Source organism: Rhinatrema bivittatum, chromosome 7 (assembly GCF_901001135.1).
Source record: "Rhinatrema bivittatum chromosome 7, aRhiBiv1.1, whole genome shotgun sequence".
Classification (NCBI taxonomy): Eukaryota; Metazoa; Chordata; class Amphibia; order Gymnophiona; family Rhinatrematidae; genus Rhinatrema; species Rhinatrema bivittatum.
The window spans coordinates 305,413,935-305,428,726 of NC_042621.1; the positions used below are offsets into that span (position 1 = coordinate 305,413,935).

At 45.5% G+C, this 14,792-nt stretch overlaps 1 protein-coding gene across 1 annotated transcript in view; it reads left to right on the plus strand.

Moving 5' to 3' along the window:
- Positions 1-517: 517 nt before the first annotated feature.
- The window catches only part of BAG3 (BCL2 associated athanogene 3), a 39,734-nt gene continuing 25,459 nt past the window's right edge, over positions 518-14,792 (plus strand). The window contains exon 1 of the mRNA XM_029610523.1: positions 518-902. Within this exon, the coding sequence (XP_029466383.1) occupies positions 729-902 (174 nt within the window). The 5' untranslated portion in view covers positions 518-728. The remainder of the gene's footprint in view (positions 903-14,792) is intronic.

Sequence of the window (14,792 nt, forward strand, 5' to 3'; positions counted from 1 at the left end):
TTGTCTCTAGGGGCGGAAGGAGCGGTGCCCCTGTCGGGGAGGAGGGGGCGGAGTTTTGTCTCTGCATGGCGGAAGGAGCGGTGCTCCTGTCAGGGAGAAGGGGGCGGAGTTTTGTCTCTGTAGGGGCGGAAGGAGCGGTGCTCCTGTCAGGGAGGAGGGGCGGAAGGAGCGGTGCCCCTGTCGGGGAGGAGGAGGGGGCGGAGTTTTCTCTGTAGGGGCGGTAGGAGCGGTGCCCTTGTCAGGGAGGAGGGGGCGGAGTTTTGTCTCTGCATGGCGGAAGGAGCGGTGTCCCTGTTAGGGAGCAGGAGGCAGAGTTTCGTCTCTGTAGGGGTGGAAGGAGCGGTGCTCCTGTCAGGGAGAAGGGGGCGGAGTTTTGTCTCTGTAGGGGCGGCAGGAGCGGTGCCCCTGTCGGGGAGGAGGGGGCGGAGTTTTCTCTGTAGGGGTGGAAGGAGCGGTGCCTATAGGAGAGGCTGGAGTTTTGTCTCTGTAGGGGTGGAAGGAGCGGTGCCCCTGTCGGGGAGGAGGGGGCGGAGCTTTCTCTGTAGGGGCGGAAGGCGCAGTGCCCCTGTCAGGGAGGAGTAGGAGGAGGGGCGGGGCTGTGCCCGCTCCCCGCGCGCGGCTCTCCCTTTTCCCAGAACTTTCCAGGCGTTCATTCCAGATTCTTCCCCCGCCGGGGCGCGTCAGCTCGTGGCCACTTCTTAAGCTGCTGCCTGGAGGCGGCCGCCGCCATGTCTCAGCTCCGTAGCGCCATGAAAAGTGCTCCCGCCCCTAGCGCCCTGGCCGGCGATCCGCTTCCCCCGGGCTGGGAGGTGAAGCTGGACCCTCACACCGGCTGGCCCTTCTTCGTGGACCACAACAACCGCACCACTACGTGGAGTGACCCCCGCCAGCAGCCGCCCAAGGTAGGAAGAGGAGGGGGGAGGCGCTGGAGTCTGCTATCAGGCCCTCGGTATGAGGAGGAGGAGGGGTGCAAACCGAGAAATGACGGCAGAAAAGGACCAAATGCCCAGCAAACTTGCGGTACCACCAGCCCTGCCATACAAGCCATCCTCATACTTAGTTTCCCAAACTGTCCAAGACCGGGCCCTTGTTGGTTGCTGGCTGAGTCCAGTTCCCCGTCACCTCTTGCCGTTGAAGCAGAGAGCAATGTTGGCGTTGCATCAAGAGTTTCAGGCTTATTGGTTAAGGGGAGTAACAGCCCCATTCCAGCAGGTTACCCCCATGCTTATTTGTTTTCCCAGACCCTAAAAGTCAATGGCCTTGTTGGTTGCTGGAGTCTGCTGTCAGGCCCTGGATATGAGCAAGAGGGAGGAGTTTAACATAGTAATGATGGCAGAAAAAGGACCAAATGGGCCATCCAGTCTGCCCAGCAAGCTTCTCATGGTAGTATCTGCTGCTCCGTGCAGTTATCCCCAGGCCTTATGATAACCCATACAAAATTTACTGCTAGCAACATTTTTACTGGCTGATGAGCCTTCTTGAAAATTCAGACAGTGCTTCTTATTTATTTATTTTATTTATTTATAGATTCTTTTATACCGCCGTACGTATAGTTATACAACACCTCGGTTTACAGTTAAACAATAATTTAGCAACAGGCTTTACATATAAGTTTAAACAGTAAAACATTTAACAGCAACAGGCTTTACAGAAACATTGGATTTCAAGGGTAATATGCTAACATCATTAACTATAATAACCATAAAATATTATTATTATATATTGATGTGCTTTGCTTATGGACTTCGCTGTAGAAGCAGTCCTGTGCTTTTCCCCTTCTGTCTGGGTAGCAGTGCCCCAGACTGTTAAGCCATGACTTTTTTTTATGTTGGATGTCATCTGAATCCAATTTCTCTTCCACCCACCTCCTCACCATCACTGCTGTCAAAGCAGAAAGTGATGTTGTAGTTGCATCAACACTTATTGATTAAGGGTAATAATCCCATGCCTTCTCTTAAGGGTAGTAATTGCTACTCCATGCAGGTTACCCCCATGCTTATCAGTTCCCCAGATTGTAAAAGTTGGGTCCCTCATTTGGTTGTCTGAATCCAATTCCCCTTTCCCCCCTGCCGTTGAAGCAGAGAGCAATGTTCCAGTTGCATCAACAGTATGAAGGCTTATTGGTTACACCAGCAAGTTACCCCCATGCACTCTCTTCATGGGGATAAAGAGTTCATGCCTTCAAGAATCCACAGTGTTCCATTTTTCTTTGAATTTTTTGACGAGCATCCACAACCCTCTCCATGAAGAAATATATTTTCTGATGTTGGTTCTGAGTTCTCGCCCCCTAGAGTTTCCTTTCTGATGGAAAAGGTTTGAAGCTCATTCATCCATTAAAACCTTTCAAATATCCAAAGGCCTGTATCAGATCCACCCTGCACCTCTTGTCCTCCAGGGAATACATATTTAGGTCCTTCAACCTCTCCTCCTAAGTCTTTCGATACTAACCCCACACCATTTTGGTCGCCCTTCTCGGGACCACCTCCATCCTATTTACGTATTTTTATATACCGCAGCACGTTTGGAATACAGACAGAATCCTGTCTGTATTCTTTGAGATACGGTCTCTAGATCTGAGCTCGCCTCACCAAGGACCTGTACAAGGGCATCATCACCTCCTCTCTCTGCAGTCCAGCATTTTTCTGGCTTTAGCTATCGCCTTGTCACATTGCTTCACCATCTTCAGATCCCCAGACACTATCACCCCAAGGTCCCCTCTCTTGCTCCCTGCACAACAACCCTTCACCCCCCATCACATGCAGCTCTTTTGGATTACTGCACCCCAGATGCAGGACTCTGCACTTCTTGGCATTAAATCAATCTGCTCTCAGGCCCTCAGTTATAAGGATGGGAGAGGGGAGTGGAGAGCTGGAGTCTGCTGTCAGGCCCTCAGTATAAGGCAGGGACGCACTCTCTTTGGGCCTTGGTTTTCTTCTTCTTTCCTTTGTCTGGTGGCGGACCCTGGTAGGATTGTTGCTGTGCCCCTGGCCGGCTGCTTTCACTTGCTGGTGTTGTGCTGTTTGGGTTCCATCTGGAGCTCTTCCAGGCTTCCTTCGGGGGGGGGGGGGACCCTCTGCTGTCTGCACCCCCTGGAGGCTTTGGCTGCTGTTCTCGCAGCTCAGCAGTACAGGGGGAAAGGGTTCTCTGGCTGTATCGTTTTTGCAAGATTATGAGTGTCTTTTACTGCATATTATAGTCCTTCTGTGCATGGTATTTTCTGTCTTGCTAGACTCTTCATATCACTACCCTGAAAGAAGCATCGAGTAGCTAAGAGTTTCAAAACTGCCCTTTCATTATAGATATTTTATTAATAGAGGTGACGGTTGTTGCCGTTCTCCAGCTGGTGTGTAATGCCCTTATCTGCAGAGCACCAATGAACAAAGCATGTGTAGGCATTTAACACTCTGGCCTGAGTCATGAAGGCTTGGCCCATTCTCTGCTTATAGGGAAAACATTTCAGGGAAGCATGTGGACCTTTTTATTGTGCCTTGCAATGAAATGGAGCAAAATGTTTGTAATATTCTTTTAACCCACTAAAACCGTACAGAAGCAGATGGGCTGAAAGATTCAGAGGCAAGCACTTTAATGCCAGCTGTCAAGAGTAAATCTCTGAAATCTTCCCAAATTTAGATGAAACTTCCTAACAGTTAACTTAAATATGATCCTCTATCTAAAGGGTGTCTAGTGTTAGAGCAAAACATCCTAATGCACTGCAGAGCAAGCTGACTTTAAAGGTGACTGCAGTCACCACCAGGACCCCTGCAGCGAGTACTGAAAACCTATACCACAGCTGACGGCATTATTTTTATATTCCAATTATCCAATGACAAGCAGATAAAATGAACTTTTAAAATCCATCTATTTCAATTTTTTTTTTTTTTTTTTTTTTTAAAGAAACCTCTTTCACTATTTTTGTTTCACTTTTGTGTGACTTGCCTTTGGGGCCTATGTAAGAAATGCCATAAGGTTCAGACCAAGAGTCTATACAGCCCAGTAGCCTGTCTCCAACAGTGGCCAGTCTGGGTCACAGGTACCTGGCAGGATCCAAAACGGGGATAAGCAGTGGCTTTTCCCAAGTCTGTCTGCTTAATAGCAGTTTATGGACTTTCTCCAAGTATTCAAAAAAACCTTTTTGCTGCACAAAAATTGCTTTAATATTTTAATATCTGAATCTGGTTTGAAAACCTTCGCAGTCAGGTTCAACCTTGCTGCTTTAGGAGCTTCTCAGCACTTTGTACAAGGGAACTAGATTTTCCATCATTTATTCAGGGTTTGCTTCACTTGAAGCCGTGTCGTCAGTGTCCCTTTCAAGCCCATTAACCCTTGTGTGCTCGGTTAGCTCCGGGACTTAGTTTACTATCTGAATAGAGTAAAAGTTGTGCTCTGGGCCTGTCCTAAGATGGCGTCAGATTTCTACCTTGGTCATCTTTCCAACGTTCTTCATTCCACAGTACCTCTGTCTGAGAGGCTGCATTTCAAACTCTGAATTGAAAGCCATCTCCAATCTGGAGCAAACTAAATCTTATAGGCAATGTGTCTGACTTTGCTTCTTTGGGCTTCTCTGGCAAAGAATACCATACCTGATGGGTATCGCGTTGCATTGTTGGGCGCTGGCAGGTCTGACCCTAAAACATATCTTAGTTATATCTATTGAAAAGCTGTGGTGTGGAGCTGCCCATGCCTATAGCCAGTTTGTTTCTATAGGGTGATCGCGTCTTCTTCTGTTATCTGTGGTTGGCAGAAATGAGTTTTCATGTTTTAGCATGATCTATCTTGTCTCTTCCCCTCATTTTTTATTTATGAAATTTCATAAGTACGACAACCACAAAAGTGTAGTACAAGAAATATGAACTTGTGCACAATGAAAAACGTCCACCACTGGAATACAATCACGGGCTGACCCAGGAATGAGCACGTACACAGTGTTATATCTGAGTTTCAGCACTCGCCCGGATTCTTAAACCCTGTCATCTAGAAGTCTCTTTAAGTGCATCATGAAATAGAAACTTAAGGGAAAACAAAACCTGGACTTGCATTTGGAAGGAAAGATTTCTTTTTCAGTTGTGTATGCTTACAGGTCGGGGAAAAGCGCTCAAGCTTGCTGGCTAAAACGGAGAGAGAGCTAGTCTCGAAAAGCTTCATGACTCAAGTCCGTATCCACGTCCAGCGCAAAGGTTGCTGCCAAAGCTCCTCTAGTCGAAACTGTTTCTTGAGAAGTTTCTAGAAACTCGGATGTATCAATTATCCAAAGAACCTAATTCAGCACCACTTTCCTGGCCATTGGAAGACTTCTGCAAAGGAATATCAGATGCTTTACATATGGGTGGTATATTTTCAGGCAGAAGTGGGGTCTTCTGGAAAACTTAGCTAGCACTGAAGGTGAAATAATTTTAGTCCTAGGAAAATTTAGAAATTGCAAGCTTTCATATCTAACAAAATTTTCAAGAAATGAAGTTCTAAGATGGAGACACCTCTTTTATTCAGAGAGCCTCGGGGGAATATGTGCCTCGATCTGAGCTGAGGCATCAGCAGAAAATCTGCACAGCCCTCTTGGATTGCATTGACTCACTGTAGAGTGACCTAAGTCTAAGGATGTATCCTTTCTAAATAGTCGTGCTTCCTGTCTAGAATGAGAGGGGGAGAGGAACTTGTATCTCCCCAGCTGGAATACAGACCAGAGGGAGAGGAACTTGCAGAAACTACTGGGGACGAATTGCACTACATAAAACTCTTCTAAACCCCACCCTGTCCAACACCAGAAACTCTCACACACACTGAGAGTCCCCTGCATTCAACAGCTGGAGATGGTTGTGACAGGGGCCAAGTAGACATGCAGCACTCAGGGCCCCTCCAAGTCCTGAAGTAGTGATCTCTGTTGCTATGGAAAAACTCTGTTTTGCCTTTCTTTTCCTACCTATAAGCCAATCAGATAAAAATCCTTGCTCAAACCAAACCGCTGGCTAGAGTAATCATGAAACCAGAAAGCTCCCCAAGGGGCTCAGTTTTATCCTCTTGGGTACCTGGGTCAGGTGAATCCAGGGCGAGGATCTGGCACCGTAAGCTTGCTTGTAACCACCTTGTTTCCCCTCTTCTCTCCATCCCATCTTAATTTAGTCCAGTCACTTGCAGTAACGGTCCTTAGCTCGGGAGCTGGGCCCTGAATCTGGCTGCTAGGCATTGTCCTTGCCTGATAGGCCCCCTCCCCGCGTTCCTGCAGGAGCCGCACCCCTTTACTATCTGAAGATAATCCTTAGCTAGGTAGTCCTAAAGGTGTGGCTCACTGGATTTTTCTGTCATTAAAGATAATTGCATCCCTGTGCTGTTCTGACAGTGCCACACCTACCTGTTTCCCCCTTTACACTCCACTCTTACAAATGATACTTTTAGCTAAATTACAACGCTGCTAAAGCGTGGCGCTGCTGTAGTGTAAGGGGACTCGTGCATACATGCATGTAAAAACCTCTAGAAAACTCTGGAATAGTTTTTCAGGGTCTATATACAGCATGTGGCTCAGTGCATGGCAGGCGTCAGAACATTTTTACCTTAACCATAAGTCTCTTATTGTATATGGTATTTAGTGCAGCATCAGCCTGGCAATGTCCCTCCTTCCCCTGCCTTGGCTTTCTCTGCGCAAGTCTTGCCTTCAGCTCTGACATTGTTTTGTTTTATGGCAAAACTAAATAGGACATAAGTTGTTCTGATGGGTAGCAATGCAGGACGAGGATTCCTTGATAAGGACCCTGTCACATTCGGGATTGTAACACAGCTGCTGGCACAAGATGGCATTAGCATTAAGTGGTAGTCAAGGGAGGTTCTAAGATCTCTGCTTTTTGGACTTCTGCTTGATCTCCCCAGCTGGAATACAGATCGGAGGGAGAAGAACTTGCAGAAACTACTGGGGCCGAATTGCACTACATAAAACTCTTCTAAAGCCCACCCTGTCCAACATCAGAAACTCTCACACACACTGAGAGTCCCCAGCATTCAACAGCTGGAGATGGTTGATCATGTAGTTAAAAGAATTGCAAAACCAGTAATCGCCCAGGTCTCAGTTCTGAAAATGAACAGAGTCGCGCTTTTCTAGAAGGTGAGCGCTTGTGATGTACTTGGATTTCAGCATCATTTTTGGTGGCTGTCCTGCACAAAAGGCCAGTTTTAGCTACACCTATCTGCTCTCCTCCCACATTGCTAATTGCAGACTCCATTTTGTCTTGCGACCATGTGCCTGCCTGTAGCTCCACCTCTTTTAAGATTATTTTTTAAATACCAAAGCTCTGACTTCTGATCTCCTTAAACTTGTTTTATTGTAATACTTAATATTTAGAAATTACGGTACTAGTCTTGTCTGTGTGTCAGCCGTATTGTAAGCTCTGTAGAGCAGTGATTCTCTATTTCTGTATCTGTATGGTGCTGTAAGTATCTTTAATAGTAATCACTGAATGTAACAGCACAAATCAGAACATGTTAAGAGGGTGGGAGTCAGCATTGCCTCTCCTCAGTCTACACTGTACATAATGTGTTTAAAAGAAATGTTACTGCTAGCCTTCATGATTCAGTAATTCCCCTAACCATGACCTCACTAGTCCAACAGCTGGTAGAATGCCTTCCTACTGAGTCAGATGGCAAGGCCGGGTGGGTGGGGATTATACGCTAACTGCAGCACCCTGTGCATGGCTCTTCTTCCATTAACTGACATCTGCGAAGCACAGAAGTAGAAAACTTGCAGGTATGGGCAGCAAATCTGTAAATCCAGAAACACAGCAAAAGTGACATTTCTCCTGGTCTCCCAGCAGGGAGACGTCCTGTTGTAGAATGCAGGCAGAACCTTTCTTGGCTGCAAATGATGATGTGGGAGCGAGCTATCCAAGGGGGTAGCTGGTAACTCGCCCCTCAGTCTGCCCTTCTAATGTGAGGCATTGTTCCTGGAAACTTTCAACAGAGTGGGAGCACACAAACCCCATGTCTTAACTGGCCGCCATCTTGCCCCCTCCTCCATAACTCAGTGTACAAGTTCCTGGAAGAAAAGGCCATAAAACATCATTAGCCAGGTAAACTAAGCTATTTTCCCAGGGAGTGAGGAACAAGAAATGCCTGCTTCAGTGAATCTGCTCAGTACTTGTGACCCAGACTGGTCACTATTGTAGACAGGCTGGACCTTCATCTGAGCCAGCATGATATTTATGTTCTTATTTTAAGGGTTAATGTAGAAAATTTCTTCTTAAAGAATAGGACTGGTACGTATAATATAATTATCTTGCATGAGGGGGTACTCGCCAGTGGTGAGTTCTGATGTAGTAGATGATCAGTGATGCATGACAAATACTCATCTCTTCTAGCTAGAACTGTTTAGCGTTACTGAGCATGTGTGAGAAGACCTACACAGGCAGTGCCTTCAGAGCCTCCTCAGTCTTTTTAAATTTTGTCCGAGCACACAACGGTCATGTACTTAATTTCTCCAAATTCTTTTTATTTTTCTGTTCTCTTATCAGTTGTCTCGCTATCTCAGCAGCACTGTCAACAGCACTTTTCAGTGCTACTAAAATAAATAAATAAATAAATAAATAGATTGATGGTCGCCTTAAGATCCCTGGCAAAAAGAAGCCAACCGTAAGTGGATTTAAGAACTGCATTTGCAGCAAGGTAATGGTCATTACAGATGGTCATGAACTATGCCTGGGACCAAACCACAACAAGCTACACTGCTGTAGTTGCGGTCAGATATCCCCATGCACTCAAATGTGCTAAGGCCTATAAAATGGAAGAATTGTGTAAGTCTCTTAGGAGTGACAGCCTGTCCTCCTCCCACAGTGCAGCATAATCTGCGTTGCCAGGAAAAGATTTGAGCAGGAGCTCCTGAAAAGCTCCCCTTCGGAAAGACAGGCTGAAACCTCTGGATCTAGTAGTGCTGACCAACCTGCATCGAATTGGTGTCACTCCGTGGAGATAGCTGAGCAGCCAGCATCAAAAAATGCATCGGTCTTTTATTTTCAAGTCTGCAGAACTCTTCCATGCATGGAGCATAAGCATCATCGAACCATACAATACCATGAACATCATGTTGCATTACTGATGCAGGTTGCCCAAGATTAGGAGCAGAGGGAGACGTAATACCTTACCTCCTTCAATCACTAGAGCCCTTAACACTAACAAGACTACTAGCAGAAGGTTTCTGCTTAGATTGATTTATTTATAATTTTTATATACCGACATTCGATCTGAGATATCACATTGGTTTACATTGAGGTATTATAGGTATTTCCCTATCCCCAGAGGCTTACAATCTAAGTTTTGTACCAGAGATGCCAGATCCAGTATGTTCTCTGGCATCTCTTACATCAAACAGGCTTCTCATCCAAGGGCAAGAACCTATCCTAGTTTCTGAAGATGTCCTTTGACCTGGTGTGGGTGGTGGACCAAGTTGGCCACTTGACCTGGCTGTTTTCTCCTCTCCAGTTCTGCTAGTGCACTCCCACAGAAGGGAGTCCATTATCCCCACAACAGAACCCAAGCTGAGGTTCTTTATCTCATTCACTTACAACGGAGACCAGCTATTCAGGGGTTGTCCACCCAGGCTGTTCTCCTCTGAGGCGATAGGGCCCCCCTCTTCATCATTGGGGTCCTGGATTAGAGGGATGGACAGCAATACCCTCTGACTTGCTACTGGAGCCTCCAGAGCCTTCATGTCTTCTGGAAGACTTCCCCCCCCCCCCCCAACCCCCAAATATTTAGATAAATTGGGGAAAACTCTTGGCGAGAATGTGTGCAAAGATAACGGTCTTTGGTTTCCTTCAGAGTTTGGACGCTCCAGCAGAATCGGCAGCTATCCCAGTTCACAATACCCCGCAGCAGCTGCAAATAATGTGGAGAGGGTGGGGTAAGCCCCCATCTCCTGTCCTCTATGGCAAGAAAATTTAACCTCCAATATAGAATTACAAAGTCACAGGGATTGGGACGAGTCCAATTACCTCCTCGATCTGTTGTTGTGGAATCGGCCTCGAAACAAGCAACGGTATTGGGGCGGCAGAATCCTTTCCCCACCGTCCAAAGAAGTGAGGCAGCATGTCAAACCTTCAAACAAATCTCTTCCTCAGGCGGTGACCTACGTTATCTACATATAGAGGAGGAGATCTCCAGAGGGAAGCCACCTCGAAATGCACAGCTGCCAAAGCAGGCTGGGAATACCAGCATTCTGTCCAGTCCTGTTGCAACATCTGCCAAATATCATCAATGGGTCTGGTCCCTCTGTCTCTCCCTGCAGTTAAATCCTTTTCATTTGTGTTATGAAGGTTCTGGTGAAAAAAACCCAAAACAAACTTGTCATCTTGATGAGACAAAAGCAAAGCATCTTTACTGGTGTTTCAAGAACTTACACTGTTTTTCTGGAATCCAGAGTGGGGAGCATTTTGTGATTGAGAAGAACGAGAAGACGCCCCTGCTGGCAGTTTGGTACTAGAGCATTAGAGAAATGTGTCCTCACAGAGCAAAGGGCATTATGAACTAGAGCCATGCAAGAAAAACCCCTAAACTCCATTTTACAATATCAAATGAGGAAAAGATTTCAGATTCCAATAACTTCATTGGCATGAGAATTGTATATGTGTTGCTAAAGTAAGGGAATGAGGAATTCAGTGAGCATGCCTAGTGACAATATCTCCAGGAGGTAGCATGGATGTTTAATATCTTGGGCCTGCTTCTAACTTTACTAGGTACTGGTAAACTGAACAGGCAGAGTCTAACATTCTTGCATACATGGCTTTTTAGATTTTGGTAGTTAGTTTGTATTTATCTGTACTGAGAAGCCTCCTGGGGGTCAATATTGAAAGGCAAGCGGTGTATCTAAGCTAGCTGGTAGCTATAGCTGGCTAACTTAGATGGCATATTCAGCTGCATGACTGTCTGAATATCCTCATTAAAAGCACTGCTTAGACAGACAACTGCTATTGAGCAGGTCTGACTTAACTTAGCTGGCTAAGTAGCACGCCCTACTGCCTGTCCTCAAGTTAGCTGGCTAGCCAGATAAGTAACTTATCCAGCTATCTAGTGGCGGCTGAGTATAACCAGATATTCAGCGGCCGCTAGATAGCCAGATAATTCCTACTTATCCAGCTGTCCAGAGACTGAATAACGAGTCCCTGATATTTTCCATGCCAGTGCTTCCAGTATCTTTCGGGGAATTACATAGTTAAAGGTAGAATCCGATAGATTTAATCTCTGGCATTTTAACAGCAAGTAAATTGGACACACCTCTCTTTTTAAAAAAGAATTTTTAAAAACTTTTAAAAACACACAAATCAAATCATTACAGGAGGTAAAAATACAAAGAGAAGTTCCCAGTATAGGCAAAGTAACGCAAAGGTAGGAAAGAAAAATACTAAAGGAGGTGATTCAAGAGTGATAGCTCCTCCAGGGTCCAGTAAAGACCCTGCTTCGAGGGATACAAATAAGCTTACTTACATGCTTAAGGTCAAGTCCTATCTATCTCTAAAGGCTATTTCAGCAAGCATATGAAACCATTGAGACCTCTGTCGAGGGGTTTTCCAGAAGAAGGCAGCATGTAGACATTTACCATCTAGGAATTCGGTTACCCTTCTCGGCTGAATATCCCCCTAGACCCAACGAACAGTGATGGAGATAAATCAAGAGAGCCCATTAATAATCATTTAAGCACCCTATTAACCTTCCTCAGTCTCTGCACAGTCCCATCACATATGGATATAGGTTCCTATAATTCCACAGCTCATCCAACACAAAAGACTAGAGGCTCTAAATTTAGGGAAAAACTCCTTATTGTTACTACAAATAGAAATCTTGATAATCGCCCCCCTCCACTTACAGTAACAATCATCTTCATCTAAGCTTAGCTGGAGATCTTGATTCCACCAATTTATTAATGGTAATCTAGTGTCTAACCCGTCCGACCTAAATGCTAAAAGGCAATCAATACCGGTGATGCCCTTGCAATCAATTGCGATTGTGTCAAGAGCCTTTCAAGGGAGTTTCTCTTGCAAAGAGCCATGAGATACGGCCTCCCTGCTAGTCAGCCCAAATTTGGTTGCAAGCATACAGTATTTTCACCTCAGAAAGCTGTCTAGTCCCCCCCCCCCCCCCCCCCCCAAAAAAAAGAATGAGGTGCCCTTCTAGATTTGGCTTAAGAAACTGAAACCAACCTGATACCAGACTTCCATATGGGGAGAGAAGGCAACAAGGGGCAGATGAGTGTTTGCAAACAAAGGAGTAACAGGACAGAACCTCATGTCTGACATCGCCAAATACTTGCTAGCATGTCTCTGCATTTTAATAGAATTTGCAAGCAAGGAATGTAATCTACAGATTTTAAGACAGTTCATGCCAGCTGGGTAATATAACAAAGCTGCCAAATTATATCCATAGGATGGACTCCATCCCTGGTCCAAATCTGCCCCAAGCAGCTTTCCAGACGTAACTATTCAAGATGCCGGCCAACTGCTGGCACGCGATCCCTGGCACAGCGGCCGTGCGGAGGCCTCTGGCCACGCCCCTGCCCCACCCCCCCAGGACTTATACTCGTCCTGGGGCTTTACGCGTGTCGCTGGGCCTTTTGAAAATAGGCCCGGCGCATGTAAATCCATAGGGCTTTTAAAATCCGGCTCATTCATTGTAGATTTCCTGAAAACCTGGCCTGCCTGTGGCACTTGGACTGGAGTTCACCATCATTGTTCTGGGTAGAGGCTTTGTGTATTATACCTGAATTCTTTTTGCAGTTTTTATGCCTGTCTTATTCCGACATACATCTGTTAATAGGGATTTCCAGACGTCGTGTGTTTCCTTTAGTTTTGAAGGGAGCAAAACTTAAACTTAGAATAGAAGGTGAAAATCTGTTTATTTTAAGTGGCGCCTCGCTTCAGTTCCTTTTAGTTGTCATAGTCTAATGATAGATACAGAGAACATGATTCACAATTACATCACAAGCCAGTGAAACAGCAGCAATAGCAAAGGTCTGTGGAGGATCAGTGTCTTGTGCAGGCTGGAGCTGGAATGTGTGTTCTCATCTTTCTAGCAGTCACTGGAATATTTTTATGTAAATTAGGTGCTTGCTGTCTGAGTAGTGACGACTCCAATGGAGGGGTTTGACTTTAGCTACAGAAAGTCTTAAACGCGATGTCTGTCTGCCCCACTGCTTTACAGTGTTTCTTGAGGACTCCTAATCTGATCTCTGGCCTAATCTGATCTTCAGCTTTCACCCCTGCATGGTCACGCACAGCAAATACTGGATCGCTTTCCTTGTTGCTGACATTTGTAGCTTAGCTGTTCTCAAGCTGGGATACTGAAATTTAGATGGATGCCAACAGCTGTTCTCCTATACATTTTGTATAGAAACTTTCATGAGATTTTTTTTTGTGTTTAAAAATGTATATACTGCCTAAACAGTTCAAGCCGGTTTACAAAACAATCAGAATAAAAAAGGCAAAAAGAATACAGAAAAGGCTTTTACATCAGCAAAATTGTTCCTGGCAGCCAAAAAACTTAAATTCAGCACCCTTCCCATCAACTCCCCACTACCTATCGCCTAGGAGACTTCAACCTCTATCTCGACAAATCTCCACTCTCCCCATCATGTGAGCTCCTCCTCAACTCACTAACTGCCATGGGCTTCAAACAAATAATAAACTCCCCCACACAAGAATCAGGCCACATCCTGGACCTGATATTCATTAACAACAAAGTAACACCCAGTTCCCCCTACCACCACCACCGTCCCCTGGTCAGACCACATGTTAATAAAAACCAATCTCCAAGTGGACCACACACGTCCACATTTACATAGACAAAAAGCGCATAGTGTTCACCAAACCCTGTTACAGTGAGACTCTAGAAAAAAAACCTTACCGGATGCCCTAAAGCAACTGGATACATCGAATGCCATAAATGCAGTCAACTCATGGACCACAATCAACACGGAGACTGCGAAAAAGATATGCCCAACCATCGAAAAAGAAATTGGGAACCACAGCAAAACACAAAGCACCCTGGTATAACCAGGATTTAAAAAACATAAAACGCCGGTTAAGCCAAGCAGCAAAAGCTTGGAGAAATAACCCCACAAGCCAGTTACGGGACCGATACAGAACACTCCTATACATATACACAACAGACATCAACAAAGCCAAAAGGAATTTCTACACCCAAAGAATCCACAACTACCAATACAACCTGAGAGCCCTATTCCAGTATGTAACTGACGCTACCCATTAACAATCCATCAAACAAGACTTCAGCAAGAATTTCTGGAAAACAGAAATATATTGGCTCCTGCTCAACATGGCTTCAAAAAATCTCACAGCACCAAATCCCTACTACTCACCCTCACAGACACAATACTACGAGGATTCGACAATGGCACATCCTTCCTCCTAATTCTACTAGACATCTCCACCGCATTTGACACTGTCAATCATAAGATCTCGCTTTACTGGCTAAGAGAAGTAGGCATTAGTGGCACCATTCTCCAATGGTTTCAATCATTCCTCACCAATAGATCCTTTGAGGTAACCCACGAAGGCACAACATCAGAAAAAATCCCCCCTCACAGGGAGTCCCACAAGGCTCATCGCTATCCCCTAGCCTCTTCAAAGTCTATATGCTGCCACTATGCAACTACTTAGACAAAACAGGGCTCACCTACTTCCTATATGCCGATGACTTACAGATCATGCTCCCCATTAGAGACAACATCAACAATACTCTAAACCATTGGGAATCCTACCTGACAAAATTAACGTCCATCCTCACCCAAATGGCACTAACGCTCAACC